The 24,635-nt window shown below is 37.7% G+C and overlaps 1 protein-coding gene across 11 annotated transcripts in view; it reads left to right on the plus strand.

Moving 5' to 3' along the window:
• Positions 1-24,635, plus strand: part of CASK (calcium/calmodulin dependent serine protein kinase) — a 202,228-nt gene that overhangs the window by 22,708 nt on the left and 154,885 nt on the right. For all 11 annotated transcript variants that reach the window (XM_064151894.1, XM_064151895.1, XM_064151890.1 and 8 more), the window contains exon 2: positions 19,411-19,523. In XM_064151894.1, coding sequence (XP_064007964.1) covers positions 19,411-19,523 — 113 coding nt within the window. The remainder of the gene's footprint in view (positions 1-19,410; positions 19,524-24,635) is intronic.

Below are 24,635 nucleotides of genomic sequence, written 5' to 3' on the forward strand. Positions count from 1 at the left end.
CAAAAGGCACAAAATAAAACACAAGAGGCTCTATTTGAACATCAGGAAGCACTTTTTTGAACTGTAAGGTTAACCAAGCACTGGCACAGATTACTCAGGCTTTGGAGACACTCAAAAGCTGATGGTAAGCAGCAGCTCGATCTAGGGGGCCCTACTTGGCAGGAAGGAGGTGGGGTATGGAGCAGATGACCTTCAGAGGTCCCTTCTAACCTTCAATCATCCTCCTAGTCTGTGTACATAATTTAGAGAAGTAGATGTTACATAACATACCCTGTTTTGTGAGCTGTGTGGCAAGCTTTCATTAGCAGTAGGCTGAACACTTGAGTTTTCAGTTGAGTACAAAATGTGGCAGCTGCATTTGATGTTTCAAGAAGTGGAATGGCTTCTGATACTATGTTCAATATCTTTACAGTTAATAAAAGTAGTGGGTGTGGAATGCATACCTGTTATCAGGAATATGTTAAAGATCTGGCTGTATTATGCCTCTAAGTTTGTCATCTTAAATTGAGTCTGTGATTCTCTGTGTGATTTAGCACTGAAAGCTACCTGACAGCGTTCCAGACTTCCTGCCTTGCTAAACCTAGGGGGGCACACACAACTCCAGAACATTTGGAAACATTTCTTATGCCTCAGTTCCTAATTGCTGCTTCATTCACTATGTATGTATGATGATGCTTTCCCCCACAGTGTGGTGCTGTTGTGTTTAGCTCTGTAAAGATAGTAACAGAACTGAAATAAATCATTCATTAAAAAGGGCTTGAGACAGCAGAGACAGCTAAGAAGGCTCCTAATATTTTTCTCCTCAACATCACACTCCAGTATGATGTTTGTATAACAGAAGCTGCAAGCATGGACAAGGTTTGCATGGAGTTATGTACTAGTAAACGTTATTGTTAAAGTTTTATTGGCTTCCCAGCCTTTTCTCATTTTACATTGTAAGCAGAAGCAAGAAATGGAGTATTTTTCAGAGGTAATCACTGAATCTGTCACAGAAATATGAATGAACATTCATGCTCCTTAAAGCTTTCCATGTGGACTTTTATAGAGAAGGGATATTATAACAGCAGGTGAAAGACCTGGGTAGAAAGTAGTTCTTTTTTCCTTGGTCTCTGCTTAATTAATGTAGACATTTGACTATATCATTGAACCACATTTACTAAATCAGAAGTGAATACACTTGTGAACAAGAGTGGAAAGAAATGAGCTTAATTTAAACCCATTATTTAATTTTGTTTAATTTTCAAGTTAATTTCCCATTCTCTCCCCTTTAAGTTATAGTGGAATTTAATCAGAAAGGTTAAACCAATGGGAAGTTAATCTAAGGTACAGCCTATATTAAAAGCGAGATGTAGTAGGCTCAGGTCATCATTGTTTTATTTCCTGTTAAAAGAAGTGCTCAGCTACTTGCAGTTCATAAATACTGATCAATTCTGCTTGGTCCTTTTTTCCCCTCCTTTTTTAATTTTGAATAGAGAGTTTGTGTTTCCTGAGAGGAAATTATTTCTTCAGACTTTAATTTACACTAGTATGGTCATGAGTCATTCTATTGGAGCTTTCTTTGCCTTTTTTTGGCATGTTCTTCAAGTATCTTCCTTCTCACCCCATTGCATTCTCTTCTTTCTCTGAGTTGCCTCTTTACTGCTGCACAGATGTCACTGCAGGCAGAATGTTTACTCTTTCCTGCTTTGGCCACGTGGGTTTGTGATTTTTAAGCCTCTCTCCCGTTGCTGAGGCTCAGTGCCAAAGACCAAAATTAGCTTATTTAAATCCAGTTACAAAAAATGTATTTGTTCTTGACTTTGTTTTGCTGATTTCATGTGCATATATAGGCTTTTACTTGAAGGTGACACAATGAATGACTCTTTTGCTGTGATTGTTCAGTTTGGTTGAATTCCTGGCATCCTTTAATGTAGCATACTCTAGTTATTAAAGTTGTGAAGGGCTTTTAAGAGTAATGTTTATAACAAACTTAATGGGATATTGCTTAAGTTTTAAAATGAAGAAACTGAGGCTCGTGCAGTTATTTTTAAATTGCTGCATCTTAAAGAAACAAATCTTTAAATAGCTGCTAAATAGGCTAATAAGACTTATTTGGCCTTCACCATGTTTATTCTATAAATAGATCTAAAGCCAGCTCCTGGCAGCAGGCTGCTTAACAGGATTCTGTGTGGCTTTACAGCTAGAGCTGTGTATGTCTGGGAGACCCACCTGGTGAGTAAGCTGACATTTTAAATGGTCCTTTTTTTCAGTGGTGAAAGTAAATAAGAAAAGAAGTAAAATATCTAGTCATGGGAAAAGAGGGAGGGGGGTGGATCCATCCAGTGATTTTAGCTCTTCTGAAATGTTCAAGAGCTAACAGCATAGCCTGTGCTACATTAGATTAATAAATTGATCGTCAAATGTTGGAGTATTCTGTTTGTCTCTGAGTATACCACACTTAACACATCAAAACCAATGTAATTTACAACATCCTCAGTGGTCGAAAAAAAATAAACATATATCCAGATTTCCTACTCAGGAAGAATAAACATAAAATATCCTCTCCATAGTTAAATTTTACCTGAGTCCCAGTTTAGGGCACAAGTAAGTAATTGGAAAGAACATCCTCAAAATTTGCTATGCTAGAATGAGAGACCAGGGATGACCTGGACTGTTTAATATGCACAGTTAAAATTTGTTAGAGAAATCTAAAGTATTGAGGGGTCAGATTGCACTGATTTTTCTTACTGAAAGATAGAAGTTCAAAATACTTCTCAGGAGATCATGGTGCTATTTCTCTTATTTAAATGATCTTGTAGGCATTTGATGAGTAATTAGGTCTTTAAAGAACGTACATTTAGATTTACTTCTGAATCCGCTTTAAATGCCTGTACAAACGCATATGCAAGTGACTGAAGAGCATCAAAATTCATCTTTATTATGCATTAGCCATAAAAACAAAACCCCAAGATACCTTTTGAGACCATATACTGTAAACTGTAATTGTTTTATGCAAAGCAGCCTGTCTTGCTTTCTGCACAGTGTAGTGACAAATGGATGGAGGAATTTTGTGACAGACAAAGTAGCTTCTTGATTAACAGTGCCAAGATCTCAGTTTAATTGCCCTGTAGTATTGTAACCTGTCGGTTCTATGCTGTCTGTAATCTGGTTTTCCTTTTGTACCTAATACTAGAATTAGTTGTGGTGAGAACCTCCTTATAAGTACTGATGGCTTAGAACATTAGACATGTTTCTAATTTCAACCCAGTCAGACAGAGCCTTAATTTTAAAACAAACATCACTGAAACTAACAGCTGGGAACCTAATAGTATCTTGTTAATATTTGTGAACCAAAAAATAGTATGGCAGAAAAAAACAATTTGGGAAAAATGGTTTCTTTATCTGTGTTCCTTTGTGCAGAGTGTTACTAATCCATGCATACATTTCTTCTGGACATAATTTATCTGAGGTTTAAGGACATGGCTATAGTCTTAGTGCCATACAGGATACAGAAAGTTTCATTATTCTATAATGAAACTGTTTTGTAACACAATTGTGGCAAACACTTTTAATATTGGTGCATAGAGACAATTTAATGAGCACATTCTCCCTCCCAGTCGTGAACAGTACTGCTTTTGCAAATACAGAGTGAAGAAATTAGATCCACTTGTCATTGGAGAATGTATTATTTAGACATTTTAGCTTAATTTTCGTTTAGTATGAGATGAGAAATAAAAGTTTGTAGGCTTCATTCTACATTTGTGTCACTGCACAGTACTCTGGAGTCATGTGCTCTGTATGCATGTAAATGTAATTTATAGTGTACCTGTTGGTGCCTTTTTGAAAAAATATTGACTGCAAATTGGTCAGAAGGTTCACCTTAGAACATTATGGAGAAAAAATAATGTTTGACATTGTTTTCTTGCCTTATCTTGCCAACAGCATGGGCTTAAAATTGAACCATATTACATATTTTGTGAGGCTTGGACTTTTTCAACAAACTGTGTGGTGTTTGCTCTTAAGGTTCCCCAAATTCATGTATTCTACCATATACACCATTTCATCAATGTGACTTGTGCACAAAATACACATATATGAGGAATTAATGACAGGAGCATCACTAGCAGATGCAAATGAGTATTATAATCAATCAAGTTCCGTTACTTTGGAATTAGTGTAACTTATTGATAGAAGCAATATTCCAGTGAGTTTATCCTGTATGCAGTAAGGCTTTATAGCACAGTGTTTTAACAGTAATTTTAGTGGTTTCATTTCTTTTGTTCAAGGTTCTCTAAACTCAAGGTTGTGGCCTGAACAGATGCTACTTATGAATGACCAGACCATTTTCAATTAAATGAAAACAGAAATGAAATAGTTTCCAGTGAATGGTGATTCTTTAATGTAAAACAGCCACACTACTCTTTTTGATTGCAAGCACAATGGTGTAAGTTAGACACAATGACAACTTTCTTGACAGCTTTTTAAACTCTGAATTTTCCTTCTGTGTAACTTTACCTGTAACTGCTTTATCTATATTCCTTATGGATCTGTTAATCTTCCTGATAAAAAATGAAGGAGAATTTGTGATGCAAATATATATTTTAAAAAACCCAATCGTTAGTGTCTCTGAAATTTCAGTACATTTTCCAGATGACTTTCTTTATTGCATGCTGTAAAAGTTGCTGTACTACCACTGTTTATTATAATAAAACTGATCTCCATCTCAAACAGCTAAAATATGCCTAAAAGTAGTCCTGATACACTGTTCTAAAAGCGTGATTAAAAGTGCCTTTCATAATACTCCTGTACAGAAACTGTGACTGCAATGTTAGTCTGTTTAAAAACAGTCAAACAAAACGACCCACAACAAACCAAACCCAAGGAAATAAACCCCACAACAAAACAAAGCCTCACAGACACACGCAAGATACAGCCCTCACCCCAAGTGATACACATTTTGCACTGAAGAGCCATGTTCTGATGTTAGCTGCGTGTGGTGACCATAAGGAATATGTGCGGAACCTAGTTCTATGTATTTAGTTTTACATGTATCTCAGATTAAAGCACTTTGCTCTGCAGGGGACTTTGTTTTGTTAAGGCTGTTAGGAGTAGCATCTCATTTTCTGTGTTAGATACTCAGACTACAATTACCTATCTGCTCTCTTTCATAATGGTGTGTGGGTCTTTTAGCATGTCCATGTCACTGACTGGTGTTTAAAACTGGATCAGAAGAGAGAGTGCTCCACTTTGTGTCCTTTGTAATCAACCCTGTCTGTGAAATTTGGGAAGTTAGTGAGAGCTACTTAATTCTGTTTCTGAGACAAAGGTATTGGTTGCCTAGAGTTTTTGCTAGTTGAACAGGTGTTTTGTTCTCACACATTGTGTGTATTTGGGGAATTTCATCATTTTAGAATAACTGCTTGTTCATGCTAAAATATTCTAAGAAAATTGAAATTCAATCAGTAAAATGCACATTGTTACAGGATTAGAGTTACATTAAACTCAACTGTCAGAACTCATTAGGTGAAATAGTGTATGGATGCTTTTTTTAAAACCTATGTGTGTAGAACTTAGATAAATTCTTCTTGGAAACACTGTTCTTTTATAGTTGTTATGGTCTAAGCATATTGCACTATTACTAGAAATATTTGCTTAATTTCTTTAATGCTGGTAACAGTAAGGCTATCATTCAGATATACAAGCACTTAGTAGTGCCTCTATAGCTCTCCATTTCTGCATTATGGCTTTTTATTCCTGCAGTTAAAATACTTTGGGTAAATCGAGTTACCACTTATTCAAACAGAGCTCTGAATTGGCTTTTCTAAATACGTAGAATTAAATACTTTGTATCTCAAGGTTGTTTGCAGATAGCAAGGGGTTGATATTTTCACCATAAAGTCTTTCAATGAGCTGCATTGTTTTTACTAAAAGCAGTGCCCTAGTGGTATTTGTACTTATGAATACATTGAGAAATGTTAACTCTAGCAAGCTTGGCTTACAGGGATTTGGTTCTTTGGTTGGATGGGGTTATTTGGGTTTTTTTGGGGGGGGAGTGGTTTGTAGGTTTGGGGTAATTTTTTTTTAGCAAACCAAATTTCCAACATTCTATCATTACTGGGTTACTAGTATGATCTGTACACACCTATGCAGTTCAGAGCTGATAGTGTTCAATACAGTACCTTGGTTTTCATTTGAGCACTGGTAAAAGTAGCTTGATATTTGCCTTGGAATCTGATCTTTTAAACTGAAAAATAGGATGATTCCTGTGCAAGTTTTGCTGCTTTTGTATTCTGTCTGAAACATCTCTTCAGGTTCTTACAGATATTGCTGTGGCCTAGAAGGGTGAAGGGGAGAGGCAGATTAAACCTGTAACTTGAGCAGCAATGTCTAGGTCCTAAACTTTCATGAACTTCTGTAGTGTAAAGCTGAAAAAATTACACTAACTTTTTTAAGTGACATTTTTTGGAAGCTTCTTCCTGTGTTGGTTACCGGCACAGTCCTATAATTAACTGTCAGAATGTGAGCCAGTAACAGAAGTCATCTTATTGTATCTATTTTTTAACACTGATACACTGAATGCAGACTTTGAGGCAACTTGCAGGCATCTTACCCTCTACATAGTCCAGCTTGTTAAGCTTTAGGATGTGTAACTGTGAGCCTGAAAGGTAGTCAGTAAATAATACAAAAAACAAATGTCTAAATGACGTACTTGTTAACTCTTTCATGGCTTAATTTTTGATCATCCCCACTGCCTCTTTACAAAATGAGACTTCTGTAGAGCTGGCTCTCTGAACAGAGAAGTCTTTTGCCTCAGTCTTTACCAATGAGTGCTCCAGCCATACTGTCCAAGTCACAGAAGGTAAAGGCAGGGCCTTGAAGAATGATGAACCATCCACTGTAGAAAAAAGATCAGGTTCAAGACCATCTATGGAACTCTAAAAGGCAAAATTCCATAGGACCTGATGAGCTGCATCTATGGGTCCTGAGGAAACTGGTGGATGAAGTGGCTATGATCTAGTTCTTCTCACCAAAACATTCTAGCTTGCTTCAGACTAGCACACTAAACCACTACCTGTGGGCCTGCTGCTGAGTTAGATGTGCTGATGATGGAGGATATAAAAAAGGCACTTAACTGAATGCCTTCTTTGCTTCAGTCTTTACTGCCAAGGCTGGCCTTCAGAAATCTCAGACCCTGGAGGTAAGAGAGAAAGTGCAGAGAAAGGAAGACTCACTCACTCAAGGAGGATTGGTTAGAGATCATCTAGGCAAGCTGGACACTCACAAATCCATGTGCCCCATGGGGATGCATGTGCAAGTACTAAGGGAACTGGCAGATGTCTTTGCTAAGTCACTCTTCCATCATCTTTGTAAGGTCATGGGGAAACAGGTGCCTGTGGAGAAAAGCAAAGCCAAGGTCACTGCAATCTTCAAAAAGGGCAAGGAAGATGCAGGAAATCATAGGCTGGCCAGCCTTACCTTCATCCTTGGAAAGATGACAGAACAACTCATTCTGGATGTCATCTCTAAGCATGTGGAGGAAAAGGCTATCAGGAGTGGTCAGCATGGATTCACAAAGGGGAAATCATGCCTGACAAATCTGATAGCCTCCTATAATAGCATGATTGACTGGGTAAATGAGGGGACAGCAGTGACTGCTTGACTTCAGTAAGGCTTTTAATAGTCTTCTGTAACAACCTTCTAGGTATGCTTGGGAAGTGTTGCTTGGACAAGTGAACTGTGAGGTTTGAGAACTGGCTGAATGACAGAGCAGTGTAGAATCTACTTGAAGGTCTGTAGCTATCAGTGTTGCCCAGAGATCAGTAGTGGGTCCAGTCATGTTCAACATCTTTGTCAGTCACTTAGATAAAGGGACTGTCAGCAAGTTTGCTGATGATAAAAAAGGAGGACTGACTGGTAAACTGGAAAGCTGTACAGCCATTCAATGAGACCTGGACAGGCTGGAGAGAGGACTTTAATGAAGTTCAACAAAGGCGAGTACAGGATTGTCTGTTTGGGGAGGAATGTGCCTGTTGAAGGCAGTTCTGCAGACAAGGACCTGGGGGTTCTGGTGTGTAACAGGTTAACAGTGTGCTCTTGTGGCTGAGAAAGCTGATGATATCCTGGGGCACACTAAGAAGAGACCTTATAGAAGGCTTTTAGTACTTAAAAGCAGCCTACAGGAAAGGTGAGGAGAGATTCTTTATCAGGGAGTGTAGTGATAAGATGAGTTTTAAACTGAAAGAAGGTAAATTTAAATGATATATTATGAAGAAATTCCTAACTGTGAGGGTGGTCGGTCCCTAGAACAAGTTTCCCGGAGAAGTTTGGGATCCCTCCCTGGAAGTGTTAAAAGCCAGGTTGGATGGGGCTTTGAGCAACCTGATCTAGTGGAAGGTATCCCTGCCCATGGAAGAGGCATTGGAACCTGGTTATATTTATGGTCTCTTCCAACTGAAACCATTCTCTGGTTCTATAAATGAATTTATGAGCCTAGGATCACAGGATGTTAGGGGTTGGAAGGGATCTCCAGAGGCTGAGTCCAACCCCTCTGCCAGAGCAGGTCTGTAGAATCTAGTGCAGGTCACACAGGAATGTATCCAGACAGGTCTTGAAAGTCTGCAGAGAAGAAGACTCCACAGCCTCTCTGGAGAGCCTGTTTCAGTGAGGAGAGGTTCCAGTACTCTGTGACCCTTACAGTAAAGAAGTTCTTCCTCACGTTGAGGTGGAACTTCCCATGCTGTAGTTTTTACCCCTTGTCGTATCAAGGGCACAAGTGAGAAGAGGCTGTCCCTTCTTGACACCCAGCCCTCATGTATTTATATACATTACATCCCCTCCCAGTCCTCTTCTCCAGACTAAAAAGCCCCAGGTCTCTCAGCCTTTCCTCATAAGGCATAATAGCATCCAAGAATGGGTCTTTGATTAGCTCTTAATTGGCTGTTCAGTTCAAAAGTCCATTTCTAACTTCTTACATTTGAGTGTGCAGGTTTTTTAGGTGAAATAAACACTTTAATTACTGTCTTTGCTAATGTAATGTTCTAGACTGTATAGCAAATTATCTATAGCAGGTACACTATGAGTATTTTAAATATTACTTTCCTAAATAATCTAAAACCACAGGTGGGTGTGATTAGAGGAGGAGGAGGTAGAGAGCCAATCACAATTATTATTAATAATTTTAAAGGGTATAAAATAGGAAAAATGAAGTATATACACAAACACCAGAGTACAAAAAGCCACATATGGTCTCAGGAGGTCTAATAATAGTGGAGATATAAAAAAGAGTGTAAATGTAATTCCACCCAGAGATTGCAAGGTGCATCTCTTGAGAGAGAATCTTTAGAAAATTGCTGCAAAAGCACTTAAATGTTGAAGTTAATTTAGTGTATCCCTTGTGAATTCTGTGGAATAAAAGGGAAAATTAAGAGGTGAATTAGGCAATGTAAATAAATTCAAGACAGAGCACACTGAGCTCTGCAGCCACTCCTTGTATTAATTCTTAGAAAAGAAACACATTTTTATTATTTTTCTGATTATGTTTTTTTCTGTTGTTGCTTTCCAGACATCTGGCTCACAGAAATATGACTGACTGTTTTCCAAGTTGCAGCAATATGTTTCATAGTTTAACTCTTAATGGTGTTTGAGAGAGGAGGATGGGGCTTTATCAGAACCGTGTAACCTAAATGGATTCTGGCATTAGTCAAAACATTTCTAGACACTCCAGAGTTTACCAATCCAGTACATGAAAATTAGCATGTATCTTCCTCAAAAACAAATGTGCAAGGATATATCACCATAAATCTCTGTATATTTGCAGTGTAGGTTGTTTTAAAGTATGTGACATGTCCTTTTTCTGTATTTCCAATGTCAGTTTTAGATTTCTCTGTAACAGGAAAATGATTTTTTGAATCGGCGGACTTGGGACATGGATTTGTCTCCAGTGCTGTTTTATTTCAAGTCATGAGTGCTCATTGGAATTAAGTTTCCTGATTTGCGTTTCATATGTTGGAATGATCTCAGAATTCTTTTTTTTTTATTTAAACAAAAGCAAACAATGCACTCTGAAAGTGAACACAGTGCTCTCCAACTGCTAAGGAGTATTTAGTCTATTGGACCAGACCAGAGCTAGTGGAGAGCAAAACCTCTGAAAATGCCTTCAGTGAGGTTTTAATTCGCAATATTCTTTCACTCTACCAATCCCAATGTATTCCTATTGCCCTGCAGCTCTTTCTAATGTAGGCTTGTGCTCTGGTACAGGTTTGTTTGTTTGTTTACAGGGGAGGTATTGCAGATTATTCTTCTTTAGCTGTCCTGGTGAATTTGACAAGTGCTTTTATTTCTTAGGTTGTCTTACTTTTCATTTATATATATATATATATATATGGTACTGAAGTTTTGATACACGTTGAGAGCATTGATTGCAGTGATAGTAAAGTATTGAGAGATGTTGGGCTGGGTAGTGACTATATTGCTTTAGATATCAGACTGTTACCGTCTAAAGGTGCAGAACTTTTGCTGTGGGGTATGGGAATGGGTGGGAATAACTGACTTCTTCCAGTGTTGCCTTCACTATAGCTCTGCCTTCCAAAGAGGTAAATCACGTGAGTTTGACCTGGTTATGTTGGACTGACTTAAACCTTATCACATTTGGTTGTATCTCAAATCAAGGAGGTGGGAGGGAATGTGAAAGTTTCATTCTTAATGCTAAGTTTGTGGAGAGTTTGCCCTTCATTTAAGGTGAACTTGTGCACTGTCTCGCATTACCAGAGTGGGATTTCTTGGTGAAGTGACACTATTTGTGTGAAGGGCGGGTTTGCATCCTGCAGTTGGTGTGCTGAAGGCCAGCTCCTGTGGTTAGGACAGCTCTATTTGGTACGGGGAAACACAGACAAAGATAGTCCATCCCAAAATCATGGATATTGCTGGTGAATTATGGATGGATCTAGTGGTAGCTATTGGCTCAACTGCAGTGTATTGTATTTCTGGTTTATGAGGTACCACCTGGGATGGATTTATCACAGCTGGGAATGGAAGATGCACCTGAGGTTGCAGATGTTTGTCACCTCTTCCATTAATGCATTTGAAACTACTCTTGTCTTCTTTTGTTTCAAGATGACTCAGATTCCTGGAATCTGGGATTTCACATAGCATGATGTACCCTCATCTGCTAGCCAGGCTACGTGTTGAAAAGACAGTACATAATTTTGGTCTGTTTACCCTGCAATTTGCTTTTGACAGACATAAATGTGGTAATTTCTACTTGGAGTTGAGGGGGGGGTTGCTATCTGTAAAAAGTGGTGGAGGTGGTAGTTTTCTCTGATTTCTCCAGGAAAACAGCTCTGCATTCCTTTGGGTGGGCACATGACCAAATTATGCCAGGATGAGAGATGTCTTTTGACAAGCAGCTTTTGATTTTTGACACTGCAGATGTCAGTTGTGATTATGTGTCAAGGCTCTTACAAACCTGATTTAGTGACGTCAACAGAGATGTGAAGAGATGACATAATGTGGATTATCCTCTAATAGCAGAACAAAACACTGTAGTTTAAGGGACAGCACATTTCATAGTATAAATATTGTAGTGTTACTGGCCTTTTTTGTCAGTTTGCATTCATTTGTGGAGAGGATAATGCTGATGGATTATATAAATGATTGGAAATTGGTCTGAATTAAATAAGGATTCTACAGGAATAGTCAGCATGGATTTCTCACGATGAAGTCATGCTTGGCCACCTTGAGAGACTTCCAAGATGAAGTGATTTGCTTTAAAGGGAAAGCAGCTGATACTGTCTGTCTTGATTTCAGGAAGGCCTCTAATACTGTCTCCCAAAAGATCCTCATAGAGAAGCTGAAGGAATGTGAGCTAGTTGACTGAGAAATTAAGTGGACTTAAAAGTGACCGAACAGTCCAGCTCAGAGAATGTTGATCAGTGGCAAAAAGGAGGCCAGAAACTAGCATTGTACCACAGAGATCAATTCTGGGTCTTGTCCTCTTCAACATTTTCACTAACTATCTGAATGATTGAGCAAGTTTACTGAGGACATCAAAGTGGGAGGACTGATTGGTATGCCAAAGAAACACAATGCTGCCCAGAGTCCGTAACAGGCTGGAGCAATGGGATGACAGGAACCTCATGCAGTTCAAGAGCACTAAGTGTGGAAAGCCCTACGTATGGGGAGGAGCAACCTCAAGCAGTAGTACATGCTAGAGGATGACCAGATGGAAATATTTTTTTATAAAAGACCTTTTGGTCATTCTGGTGAGCACTGAATTGAACACACAACTGCAATGTGCCTTTGCCACAAACAAGGGCTTCAGATTTCAAGAGGTAAGAATTCATTCATTCCTCCCCTTGAGAGAGAACTCAGCAATCTTCTATAAATATCATAACTGGCAAGCTTTTCCCCAGTATTCAGCTGAATGATCATAATAAATCCCATAATCCTTCCATAATTTCAAATGTTATGGATCACCCTAAAAGCTGATGATGTGAGTGATAAATTCAATTTCTAAAATATTGGAAGTCCTCCAGAATCTTTAAAAGCAATCCTCAAGTATTTATGTTTTCTTTCACTTTGTGTGTGATCTCGAGGACAGCTTAGGAAATGTAATGCTTACCTGCATACTTTTAAGACACACAAGACAGACTCTCTTTTCAAGATACTTTTTATTTTCCTAACTTGTGAACGTGTTTGGTAGTCCAGAGGCCAAACTCTCTTAGGTGTGGGAAGCTGTCTGGATTGAGATTCTTCACATAGTTTAGTTATACTGATCAGTGCCACACTGGAAAACTTTCTAACTTGGAAACTTGGTCTCTCATGTTGAGCTCATTAACTCATATTTGCTGGTTCCAAGGGGTCTTGTGAATTGGTATGCACAAAGGCATATCCTTAAGGCCATGATTTTTAGTGACAGCTAAACTGTTGAATGGAGATTTTATTTTTAATTAAACAAAATTTAAATATTGAGCTATACCTGAAAAAAATGGTTGAACTGACTATCAGAATAAAATTGTGCTTAGATTCAGGTATTGGTTTTGTGGGATATTGATTTCTAGTTGAAGATGGAAAAACTTGTAACAGGCTTTGAGGTAGTGCAGGGAGCAGTTAAGGCATGTAAGTTCACCTGAGGGTGTGATCTCCTGAAGGCATTTTCGGCAAGAGTGTTGGCAGACCTATTCACATTCTTCTTTCTCATCTGGCTCTCTGTACAGTGTGTTGTGGAAAGCACTTGTAGTTGCAAGAAAAGCTGCATACAGTGGAGCCTCTGCTATATATGGAATCACTAAAAGCTTTCTCAGCTAGATGAGTCACTACTGCTTCATTGCCTGAGACCATGTGTACTGTATTAGTGCTGGTCCCACAGGTGACCCTAGGATGATCTGACACTAGATAGATGCACTTTAAGCAGCAGTGCTGCTTAGGCACCTGCTGCATCCTAGACACTTGTTCCTGGTTTTGGCTGTCTTGACGCAGCTCTTAGTGTAGCTGTGCTGTAAGCCAAATCAAACAAGTGCTCTGGATGAAAAATAACATAGTGAAAACAGAAAGAAGTGGTTTATGTTGGAGTATTTTTGTTTCTTCTTTGATCCGGATCAGTGTAATTCTGCTAAAGCTGTTTCAGTGGGACATAATAATAGCTAGAAGGGTTGCTTGTTTGGCCAGCACTGTTGCTAAAGATGTCCTAGTGAAGGCACAACCTGAGATGGCTTGAGGCTGTGTTAATACATTAATTGGCTAAAATATTTATCTGAATGGGAAAAGAGAATGGTAATGATCACTGTCTCTAGCTAATGAGTCTGAAGATATTTTACAACCTTTCTCTATTATCCTTTTGAAGGTAAAGCTGCTATTTCTAATATACTCCATTCTGCTCTGGTGATTGAAATGCTCATCTTAAGAAATCTGTGAATTCTTGCTGCTTTTCTTCTGTTGAATGATTTCACACTTTATGTATTTTTACAAATTTTCTCCAGATTTCATTTACTATCTCCTGATCTTCTGCATTAGATCTTTCTTCACAAAGAAGAGTAGGGGGCAAAAGATTTGGTCAGATATTAAGGAGTCTGTTAGGAGACAGCATCAGATTTTCTGAAAGCTTTTGAACTGATTCTCTTGATTCAGCTGCTGCAGTATTGACTTTTCTGTGAAGTGTTACAGAATTTTAGAGTGTCAAAATAAAGTTTTGGGGATTTTGATTCTGTAATATTATTGCAATGTTTCCTATGGAATTTATCAGGGAACAAAGCTCTTCTTATTTCCCCACCTCTCCTCTTCAAGAATCATTTTTTTTACTTTGATTACCAGTCTCTACCTGACTGAAATCACTGCTTGTGTGAGATTCTCACCTGCCTTAAGATGAACCAGAGAGAGGAGAGTCATGTTTGTCATCGGGTTTTGTTGAGTTCTTTAATGGAGGGGCAGGATGTTTCATCTCGGCCTGACAAACTGATTTGCATTCTCCTATCTCATCAACATTTAAAAAACAGCACCATTGTCAGTTAAGCAAATGTCTCATAATTTAAGCTGTGTATGCTTAGTTCATAAATACTTTAGTTTTTTATTCCTTCCTCCATCAGTCTGGAAATGGAGCACATTATCAGCCACAGAATGTCACCCAGCAGCTGATGTCTAACCTTGTTCACAATAGCTTCTAGATCTTAACACATTACGTATCTACTGTATTTGCTGAGAATGCAGCTTTCAGAGCAACACTTTTAAGACCATGAAACCTGTGTCTGCAATAATTACTGAAAGCAGAAGTTACTTGTCTGTATGCTGACATGAAGAATTATTTGTAAATGCTTCTTTTCAAAGAGTCAGGTAGTTTCTGCTGGAGTGGGGTGGGTTTTTTGGTGGTTTTGTTTTGGTTGTGTTCATTTGGTTGGTTGGTTTTGTGTGTGGATTTTATTTTATTTATTTCTTATTTTATTTGTTTTAAAGTATCATAGTGGTTTCCTTTTTTGATAGCAACAAGTACATGCTCTGACAAAATTTATTAAGCATGTTCTTTCAGAGATAACTTTCCAGCCTAAAGTATTCTATGAGTCTGTGAACAAAATGAGAGTATTTGCAAGGATAAGGTCAATATTAACATATCATTATGGAATTATGTAAATGAAAGGTGTTGTTGTATATGTGAACAGCAAAATATTTTCTGACTAGCTTGCATGTGAAGAGTGTTGACTGTGACTAGTACTGAAATTTTTATTTCATGGTAATAGAATAGAGGATCTAGTGAGCATCAGAATGTTTTTCCTTTCCCATCCCCTCAATATCCCAGGCAGTTAATAGAAAATAAGAGTTGTTTACAAACTAGAGATACATTAAACATATTTTTACACATTAGCATCTGTTTATAGCATATGTATGCCTAAGACATTTGGTAGATAGATACCTCATATATTAAAATGTAGAATGACTGATAAATTAATTCTTGCTTTTTTATGTGATAAGAAAAATAAGGCATTTTTTTGGATGAATGCTAGAGATCAGTTTTACTCTTTTCAAATGACCTGTTTCAAACCCTCCCACTTTCCTTGGCAGTGTTTTTCCAGTTGTCTGATTATTTACAAAATCATAATAAGATCTATGTCAAATTGAATTATTGTGGAAGCAGTGTAACTCAGTACTTTCAAATGTGTTTAAGTGATCATGTCTCATAAAAACAGTCATGAGGGCAAGGGGAAGATTCATGAGTTGTTTTTTTTTTCTACCTCAGGGGTGGTGAATGGTGCCACATCTAGTTGGCAGCCAGTCACTAGTGGTGTTCCCCAAGGATCAGTGCAAGGCCTGGTCCTGTTCAATATCTTTATTGATGATCTGGACCAGGGGATTGAGTCCAGCATCAGTAAGTTTGCAGATGACACCAAGCTAGTAGCAGGTGTTGATCTGTTGGAGGGTAGGAGAACCTTGCAGAGAGACCTTGACAGGCTGGATGGGTGGGCGGGGGCCAATGGGATAAGATTTAACAATGCCAAGTGCAAGGTTCTGCACTTTGGACACAACAACTGCAACAGTACTACAGGCTGGGGACAGAGTGGCTGAGAGCAGCCAGGCAGGGAGGGGCCTGAGGGTACTGGTAGATAGCAGGATGAAGATGAGCCAGCAGTGTGCCCAGGTGGCCAAGAGAGCCAATGGCATCCTGGCCTAGATCAGGAATAGTGTGGCCAGTAGGACAAGGGAGGTTATTCTTCCCCTGTACTCAGCACTGGTCAGGCCACACCTTGAGTACTGTGTCCAGTTCTGAGCTCCTCAATTCAAGAGAGATGTTGAGGTGCTGGAACGTGTCCAGAGAAGGGTGATGAAGCTGGTGAGGGACCTGGAGCGCAGCCCTGTGAGGAGAGGCTGAGGGAGCTGGGGTTGGTTAGCCTGGAGAAGAAGAGGCTCAGGGATGACCTCATTGCTATCTACAATTACCTGAAGGGAGGTTGTGGCCAGGTGAGGGTTAGTCTCTTCTCCCAGGCACCAAGCAATAGAACAAGGGGACAGAGACTCAAGTTGTGCCGGGGGAGGTCTAGGTTGGGTGTTAGGAGGAAGTTCTTCCCAGAGAGAGTGATTGGCACTGGAATGGGCTGCCCAGGGAGGTGGTGGAGTCACCATCCCTGGAGGTGTTCAAGCAAAGCCTGGCTGAGGCACTTAGTGCCATGGTCTAGTTGACTGGATAGGGCTGGGTGCTAGGTTGGCCTGGATGATCTTGGAGGTCTCTTCCAACCTGCTTGATTCTGTGAGCAGTTTCAGTACTCCGTATGTTCTTTTTCCTGTTTGGATTAGTAGTATAAAGCTTGTATGCACACTGGGCTGGGATCCAGTGAGCTGCTCTCTTGTGCTTTACTCTTTGTGTGTTTTGTCCTAAAGCTTGGCTGAAACACAGAGTTGGTTTCAAAGATGTGAACTGTTGAATGAAGCACAATTGTGATAGAAATGCTGCTGCTGGGGAGCTCAGTTTTGAGGCTTATTTGGATATCTAATTTTCTAAAGAAGTATCAGATTTTACACCTGCATGTTCTACTGTGCCACAGATAAAATCGTGCAGTATTTTTAATTTCCCTTTGAGAATAATAGAAAAATAATCTGCCCATTACTGGCAGTGATAGCTTTTTAAATGTGGATGCTCTCTAATCCAATGTGCTAGTTCACAGAGAGGATTAGTCACTGATTTAAGATGCAGTTCTATGTGCAAATGAAGTGATATAGTGATTAATTGCAGGTATAATTAATCTTGGAAATACAGCACCTTCAAGTTATGTAAGAGTTTTTGGTGTTCCTTGCTCTAAGTGGAGAAGGCTCTATTAAAACTATGGCTAAGTTTCACTATGGCCATGAAGGCAGAGTCTGGACAGATTTCTCTAGTTACAGAACTGAATAAAATACTTCAATGTGTTGTTTGTCCCAGACTTAATAAGCAAGAAGCAAATTGCTCAAGTCAGGGCTCCAAAACATGAATACATCATGAAAAGGAAAAATGATCATGGTTACAAGAGCAAAGGGAGGAGTGACTGCAAGTCCAGTCCCTCTTGAAGCTGTAGTTTGTATGCTCCTTGTTAACTTCTGATTCCTCCATCTATCTCCCCTTATCTTCAGCCCAGACTTGAGGAAACCAAGAAGCTTAGAAGTAGCTTGGTCAACAGGAAGAAATATTTGTATTCACAGAGTTTGTGAGTGAAGGCAGTCAGGGATCTGGCTACAAGTAAGGATATGTTCTTGTCTCTACACTCGAGTGATGGACTATTCTGTATCAGATTATGTTAAAGTTTAGCTGATGGTCCTCAGAAAAGCTTTGTGTGGGGGAAAAAAATGAGAATGAAAAGAAGGAAAATTTGAATGCAATTCATTCAGTTTCTAATAATCTATGGCAATTATGAAAGCAAATTAGTATCGCAAATTGTATTCCAAAGCTGTTGTTTAGATTTTGAAATGTTTTTAAATTACTGTAATTTAAATGTGTTTATACTACTTTAAAGCAGTTCTACTTTGACAGATGATAAAAGAGTAAAATGATGAAAAAGGCAGAAATAAGAAAGGTTAAGAAGGTGACATGTATGTAAAACGGGAATTTTATTAAAAGGTTATTTTTGAAACGTAATGGGAGCATTTCAAGTCAATAGCTATAGTCTTTCTGGTGCCAGATGAAGTCAGTTGAGCCTTCTGCATTTAGAGATGCATTAGAGCCTTAATCAAATGTCTTTTAAAAAATATCTGTGGTACCTGTTGGTGAAAGACCAGATACTGACTAATAGTGGGATGTGAATTCAGAGGAGTAAAATAGCTATCAGTGTGGCGAGATTTCACTGTATGTTTGGAGCAAGGAAAGGAGAAAAAAAATGTGTTTTCATCTATAGTTATTTCAGTTTAAGTGCATAACCATAATTCACATGTATGTGGTTGTGATAATAAATACTTTTCCTTGTGTGGGAATGTAAAGGAATACAAAGAGCCAGACTCGGAATTCTCCTTTATATTGTTTTGAGAAGACTTTAGAATGGATTTCCTTGGAACTGTTATTAAATAAGTAGTGGCAAGAAAGGATTGATTTAACACAAGTATTGCAGTCTGTAAACAATCCTATTCTGTTTTCATAACCATGATTTTTTTATGCTTGCAAGCTTGACCTACTGTAATTATCAGACTGTCTTGTTTGTTAATATTGGGCACAAGATTCCATAATTTAAGTCAAGGCACCAAGAACTTAAATCATTAGCTTCAAAAAACACATTTGGGTGATGATTTTCAAAAGGTTTGCCCTTGTTGTAGGTTGTGTTTTGGTAAATGTAATTTCAATTCTGAAAAATAACAAACTTTTGATTAGTTGAGTGTAGTGCATGTGAGTTTTTGTGGAATTTTGAGGTCTTGTACTGGAGGTTTTTTGAATCTGGTGATGCCAAGCACAAAATAAGCCTAGTTTGTGCAAAACAAATGAAACCAAACAGAATGGCACAACTATTCTGCTACTGTTATTATTCTGAAAGGATATTCTTACAAAGAGTTGTTTCAAATAGTAGTTTCCATACTCTGGCTTGGAACCAAAAGGAAGAATGTGTTTCTCACCTCTTATTCTCCCTCCCCCCCCCCCCCCCCCCGACGGATTATGCATCAAAATAACATCAACTTACAATGTAATAATAATATCAGTATATTAATTTCTGAAGGTATAGAATTTCTTAAGTGGTAGGGTAAGAGAATTTGTCTTTAGTCTGGGAAAATACAAAGCTCATTTGATGTGTTTACACTAGTCCATAGTTAAAATGATCAATTCTATATTTAATGAAGAGCAAGGATGAGAGGTATTAACTTCTGTCTAAATGCTACACTTGAATCTTGGCATCTGAACTTTGTTTAGGAATAAAAGAACCATCTCTCAACTTGCAGCTCAATTGTAGCATAAAAGGGAATGGATAATTTATTGCTGTTTTCTCTGTGTGTGTGTTTCAGGGGTCCCTTCAGTGTTGTGCGGAGATGTATCAACAGGGAAACAGGGCAGCAGTTCGCTGTAAAGATTGTCGATGTAGCAAAATTCACTTCAAGTCCTGGATTAAGCACAGAAGGTAAGAACAAATAATTAAGCAGACATTAAGCAGACAGATTTTTTTGTTGTTGTTACTAACTTTTTCTATTTGCTTGCATTCTGTTTTATGTTTTGTAGAAGTTTTAAAGCAAGATCTTTTATTTCAAATTGAACTTTGTGCTGTTCTGATCTTTGGTTATTGTGATTATTCAGTTGTGATAATAAATGCTGGAAAGAAGAATACATCTGTACTAACTTCAGGCCATTTCTATATGTATTTGGAAACTTTGTTTAAGAATATGATTTTGTTAAAATATTTATGAAACAAAAAGGCATACCAAGGAAGTAAAGTAGGAACACATTGATTTTGCTATTATAGTCTAGATTTAGCAAGTAATTTGCTATAAAATGGGTGAAAAGTGGAAATTAAAGTATGCCAAATTCTATAAAATATAAGTCACTCACATAATTAGAATATTTAAACAGTGCTGTGGAACTGCTAAAGTGTAAACAAAATTCTGTAGCAATTAGGATTTCCTATCTTAAAGAAAAACAAAATGTCTTTTCTAAGTTGAATGTGCAACTTGTGTGTGCATGAAGTGCATCTTTATGAAACAGAAGATGGTAACTGAATGACAGACACTGTATTTTCCCTGTCTAGCATATTTGTACTGGAGTTCATGTTCTTTTGTACAGTAGTGGGTTTTTTTTCAGCAGCAAAAGTGAGTCAGTTACATTTGTTGATAGTTAGAACAAAGAGTATCTTTAGCCTTAATGACTAATTTGATTTATAAAGTTATTTTTTAAAAGTTATTTAACTCTCCCTTAATTCTATCCATACTGTAGTATTTTTCTGAGCTTCATCTTAACTACTGCTGCTAGGACACATTTTTGCCTTTGATGTGGTATAGCTTTTCTTGCTCCATGACAGTAGAATTCAACCATTTTCAGCCATGAAATAATTGTGAAAAGGGAGAAATAGTAGACAAAATAATAGGGAATTAGAAGGAGGGAAGGAGAAATTATAATAGATTGAATGAAAAAAATGAAGAATAGCTGTTGAAGATTAACATTTGAGCCTGAGTCTTAAAAGAAGGCTTAGGAGTGTACTACAAAGTACAGGTTTTTGACTCTGCTTGTACTGTGTTGATACAATTCAAGCTAGCAGGTCACTGAGTTAACAGATCAGAAACACTTTCTGGGTTTAGTACTTTCTCCTTTTGGTTTGTGGTTTTGGTTGTGGATTTGTTTTGCTGTTGGTTGGTTGGTTTGGTTTAAGATTTTGTTCAGGTTTTGTATTGTTATGCATGAAAATGTGTTATTGGTAATATTGAGACACATAAGATGTACAAGTGAGCTTGGAGCAAGTTCTTCACTCTAGGTAAAGAATCCGAGTCTGTTCTTCACAAATTCTTCCCTTCTTGTGTACTCTTTATTTAAACCTGCTGTGCCTTTTGGGGCTTTCTTGGGATTTTTGTTTTGTTTTGTTTGGATTATTTGTTTGTTTGGGGGGTTTGCTTTGATTTTGGTTTGTTTGTTTTGCTTTGTGCACCTCTATCCAAGTTCCAGGGGCTTTTTTTGTTTTTTTTCAAAGGTTTTATTGTTCTTAATTTGCAGCCACTAGCTTGCAAGTCAAACTTTATCATAACATTCTTTCCATAAAGTTGCCCAATACATGTAGTAGTGTGTATAGACATTATAAAGGATTTTTGCCTTATTGTGCACCTCCGGAGTAGTTTGATAATAATAATAAAAACGTAATGCTATAGTGATGCCTGAGAGCTAACAAATCTAATTTAGGGTAAAGTCTATTGGATTTAAGTGTTACTATTCATGATCTTGCATGACATATGACATTGGTCAACCATATAAATGAAGTATACTGACACCTTGACACTGTTCAAGTGACTGCATGATCTACTGGATTAATGCTGGCTCTTTTACATGAGGAGAGCTTCTACTACAGTCCACTATGCTTTCATAGTGCTGACATAGAGAAAAATACACATACATAAGAAAATGTCTACCTCAGATAATTTTAGGTATGAAAGATTGTATTTTGAACAGTTCGATTTAGAGGATTTGTGTGGAAGAGTACTTGATGTTCTGAGAAGCTAGTTTACTCTTTGAGATCTAATTAAAATGTCAGTGCAAATCAGCTTATTTTCAAATACAGCTCTTAGTTGCTAAACTCAGAACTTTTGATATGGAAAAGTGTAAAAAGAATGTTAGTTAAGTTCAAACCATAATTACTTTTTGTTGTCAATTCCTTCTACTGTTCTCTTCATATCTCATACACTTTTTTTTAATTCTGTTTTTCTCTGTGCCCTGCATGTGTTGCTTTCACTTAACTGTTCTAACATCAAATGTCTGTAAGTGAAAACTATTTCTTAGGAAGGGAATGGTGATGGGTCCCTTGCTACTTAACAAAAGTTACTATAACTTATCCATCTGCCATTTCTTAATGTCAGAGTGCCCTCTTGTAGCACACTGAATGTTTTTAAATGCAATTTAAAGAGCAGTGCCCTGTTCTCACAGTGCATGTCTCTGAAATTCTCTTTCAAGATTTAATGCATTGTATATTAGATTCAGTTATCTGTAATTCATTTTGATAGAAATGTCCTTTACAAAGAAAGTGATTTCCATTACTTCCACAACCTTCTAATAAGCCAGACCATCTTTATTGGGTTGATCCATGCATCTGTACTGGTTCTGCTGGCAATGAACTGTGAAGACAGACTCAGCAAAATGTTTTGGCTGTAACAGAGCAAAATTGTAACCAAGGAAGAAGTGTTTTGAATGTTGGTCTTGGACTACTTCTAGCACTGAGAGAGGCATGATAATTCTATCAAACCTGTCATTGCTCTAAATCATCCTTTGGAAGAATTCTACAGTTCCTTAATTGTAGGAAACATAGGAATGTTTACAATATCTTTTTGTTGCTTTTCTACAAAGGACCCACAGGCTGACTTATTGTGTGGCTTTACACCACTTAGAATTTGGGATATACCCCCTAATAGAAAGTAATTACCACACTTACTCAGAATTTGGAAGTAAAATGAAATTACTATTTACAGAAGTAGGCTAAATATGAAAGGTAATAAACATAACAAATACGTATACCCATATACAACTAGACAATAGCCTGGACACAGAGCCCAGGGGATGGTGCCAGCTAACACAGTATTCTCTCTCTCTTCTTACCAGTAACCCAGACAATGATCAGCGCAGAGGAGTAAAGCAAAGTTCAGAGGAGTACAGAAGGAAAGCAGGAGAAAAAAAGAGAACACTCTGAACTCCAAACTATATAGAATTTTTAGACCAATGGAATGGGATAAATATATCTCTTATATTCTATTCAGCCCCTTTGAAAGATTGGAGTCCATCCCCCTGGACTCTTTCAAATTCTCTAGAAAATGTTATTTTCAATTAGGATCCTAGTCCTAAACCGTAACATGCTTTAAATAATTTTGCCAGTGCAGCTCATTTGAAAGGCTTTTTGTTTAATTCTGAGTAAGATACAGAACAGTGTCATTACCATTTGATATTGGAAAGCTGTGATTGGTCACCAGTTATTTTTTTTGCAGAGATACCTAGATATGGTAGTGCAAAATCAAGTATAACAAGAATGCATTATTAGGAGGGGAAACGAAAGGTATTGTTCCTATCAACAGGACTTGAAGACTGAATGCTAAAAATCACTTTCGATGTTTGTGATTTCAAGAGTCTACTTTTCTGGGGCACGTGTAGTTCCTAGCTTAGCTCTACTTCTTCCACACATGGGTAGAACTGGTCCTGTTTTGGTACAGGAAATATTACCTAAGCCTTTCTGAGGTGTTTGATTGTTTCATGTTTTTCTGGAGAAGCCACGGGCTGGTTTGGGTATAAATTCAGTTCAGCTAATTCTAAGTATAAATTTTATAAGTGCCTTAACTGTTCTGTAGTTCTGCTATAACCTTCATAAACAAAGTGTCATTAGAATTAAATACCTCTGTGCAGAAACATAAGAGCTAGAATCAAACTCCTTTTTGCCTGGAAAACATTTCTATGTGTTGAAGCATGTTAACCATATAATAGATGCAATAAATCTCTGGAACACATGAAAATACAGCAAGAATTTCTTTTTCAGGACTCATTTCATTCTACTGAAAATCAGTTGACATTAGAAATGGTCCAGATGTTACCTTGATTGGAAATACAGTATTCCATCTTAGGCAACACTTCACATAATAAATTGAAAGTGTAAAATACAGACAGTATTATGTATTAGGGGCTTTTTTGGGTGCTTTAGCCTTAGCCAAGGGTTTGGATATTAAATATCTCGGTCAAATGTTCAATGTTTTTACTTCCTTTGGAGTCTCATATACAAGTTGATTAGTCAAGGGAAGCAAATAAGACATGCTCTACAGAGATATGGCCTTTCATCCAGATCTTAAGCAAAGAGTAATAAAGGTCAACTACTTGGTATTATTTTATTTCAAGAACTTAACAGTTCTTGAAATATGATGCAAGCATATTCACGGCAGTGTAGACTTAGTGTTCTCCCTTTTCTGCCTTCAGAAGGCAAGGCATAGCTTGTAAATTTATTACACCCACTTTAAAGACCGTAAGTATTTACCTTTTTTTTTTCTTAATGAACTGTTGCTTAAATAGAAGGAAAATCATTAAGTTTTTGTGCACTGCAACCAATTGGTTCTTTATTCTTCCTAATCAACCTCCAAAATTACTACAATTTTGTTGTACAACTTCAGCCCCTTGCCTTGAATGTGTATCTTTTTTTACTGGATTACCTTCAGTGTTGAAGAGACTTTACAGGAGTGCACTACTTCTCCCTCATATTTTAATCTTTACTACCTGACTACATGTTGCTCTGAAAACTTTGTTCATCTGTTCTCGGTTTTACTGTGGTGCCAGAATTGTATTTGGTAACTGAAGCCACTGTGGACTAGTTAAATACTGACAGATTAGGTAGATCTTTACGTAAGGTTATCATGAAACTGCTTTTGAGGATGATATCATGCAGCTGAGCAGCAAGATCAGTCAATGGTTCTCCAAAATTTACAAATGTAAATGGTAGCCTTTATAGGTTTCAAAATGCAATTATGTGAAGTGCATTTGACTGTCATTTGAATAACTATGCATTCTAAAAATA

The sequence above is a fragment of the Pogoniulus pusillus genome, chromosome 12 (assembly GCF_015220805.1).
Source record: "Pogoniulus pusillus isolate bPogPus1 chromosome 12, bPogPus1.pri, whole genome shotgun sequence".
In the NCBI taxonomy this organism is placed as follows: domain Eukaryota; kingdom Metazoa; phylum Chordata; class Aves; order Piciformes; family Lybiidae; genus Pogoniulus; species Pogoniulus pusillus.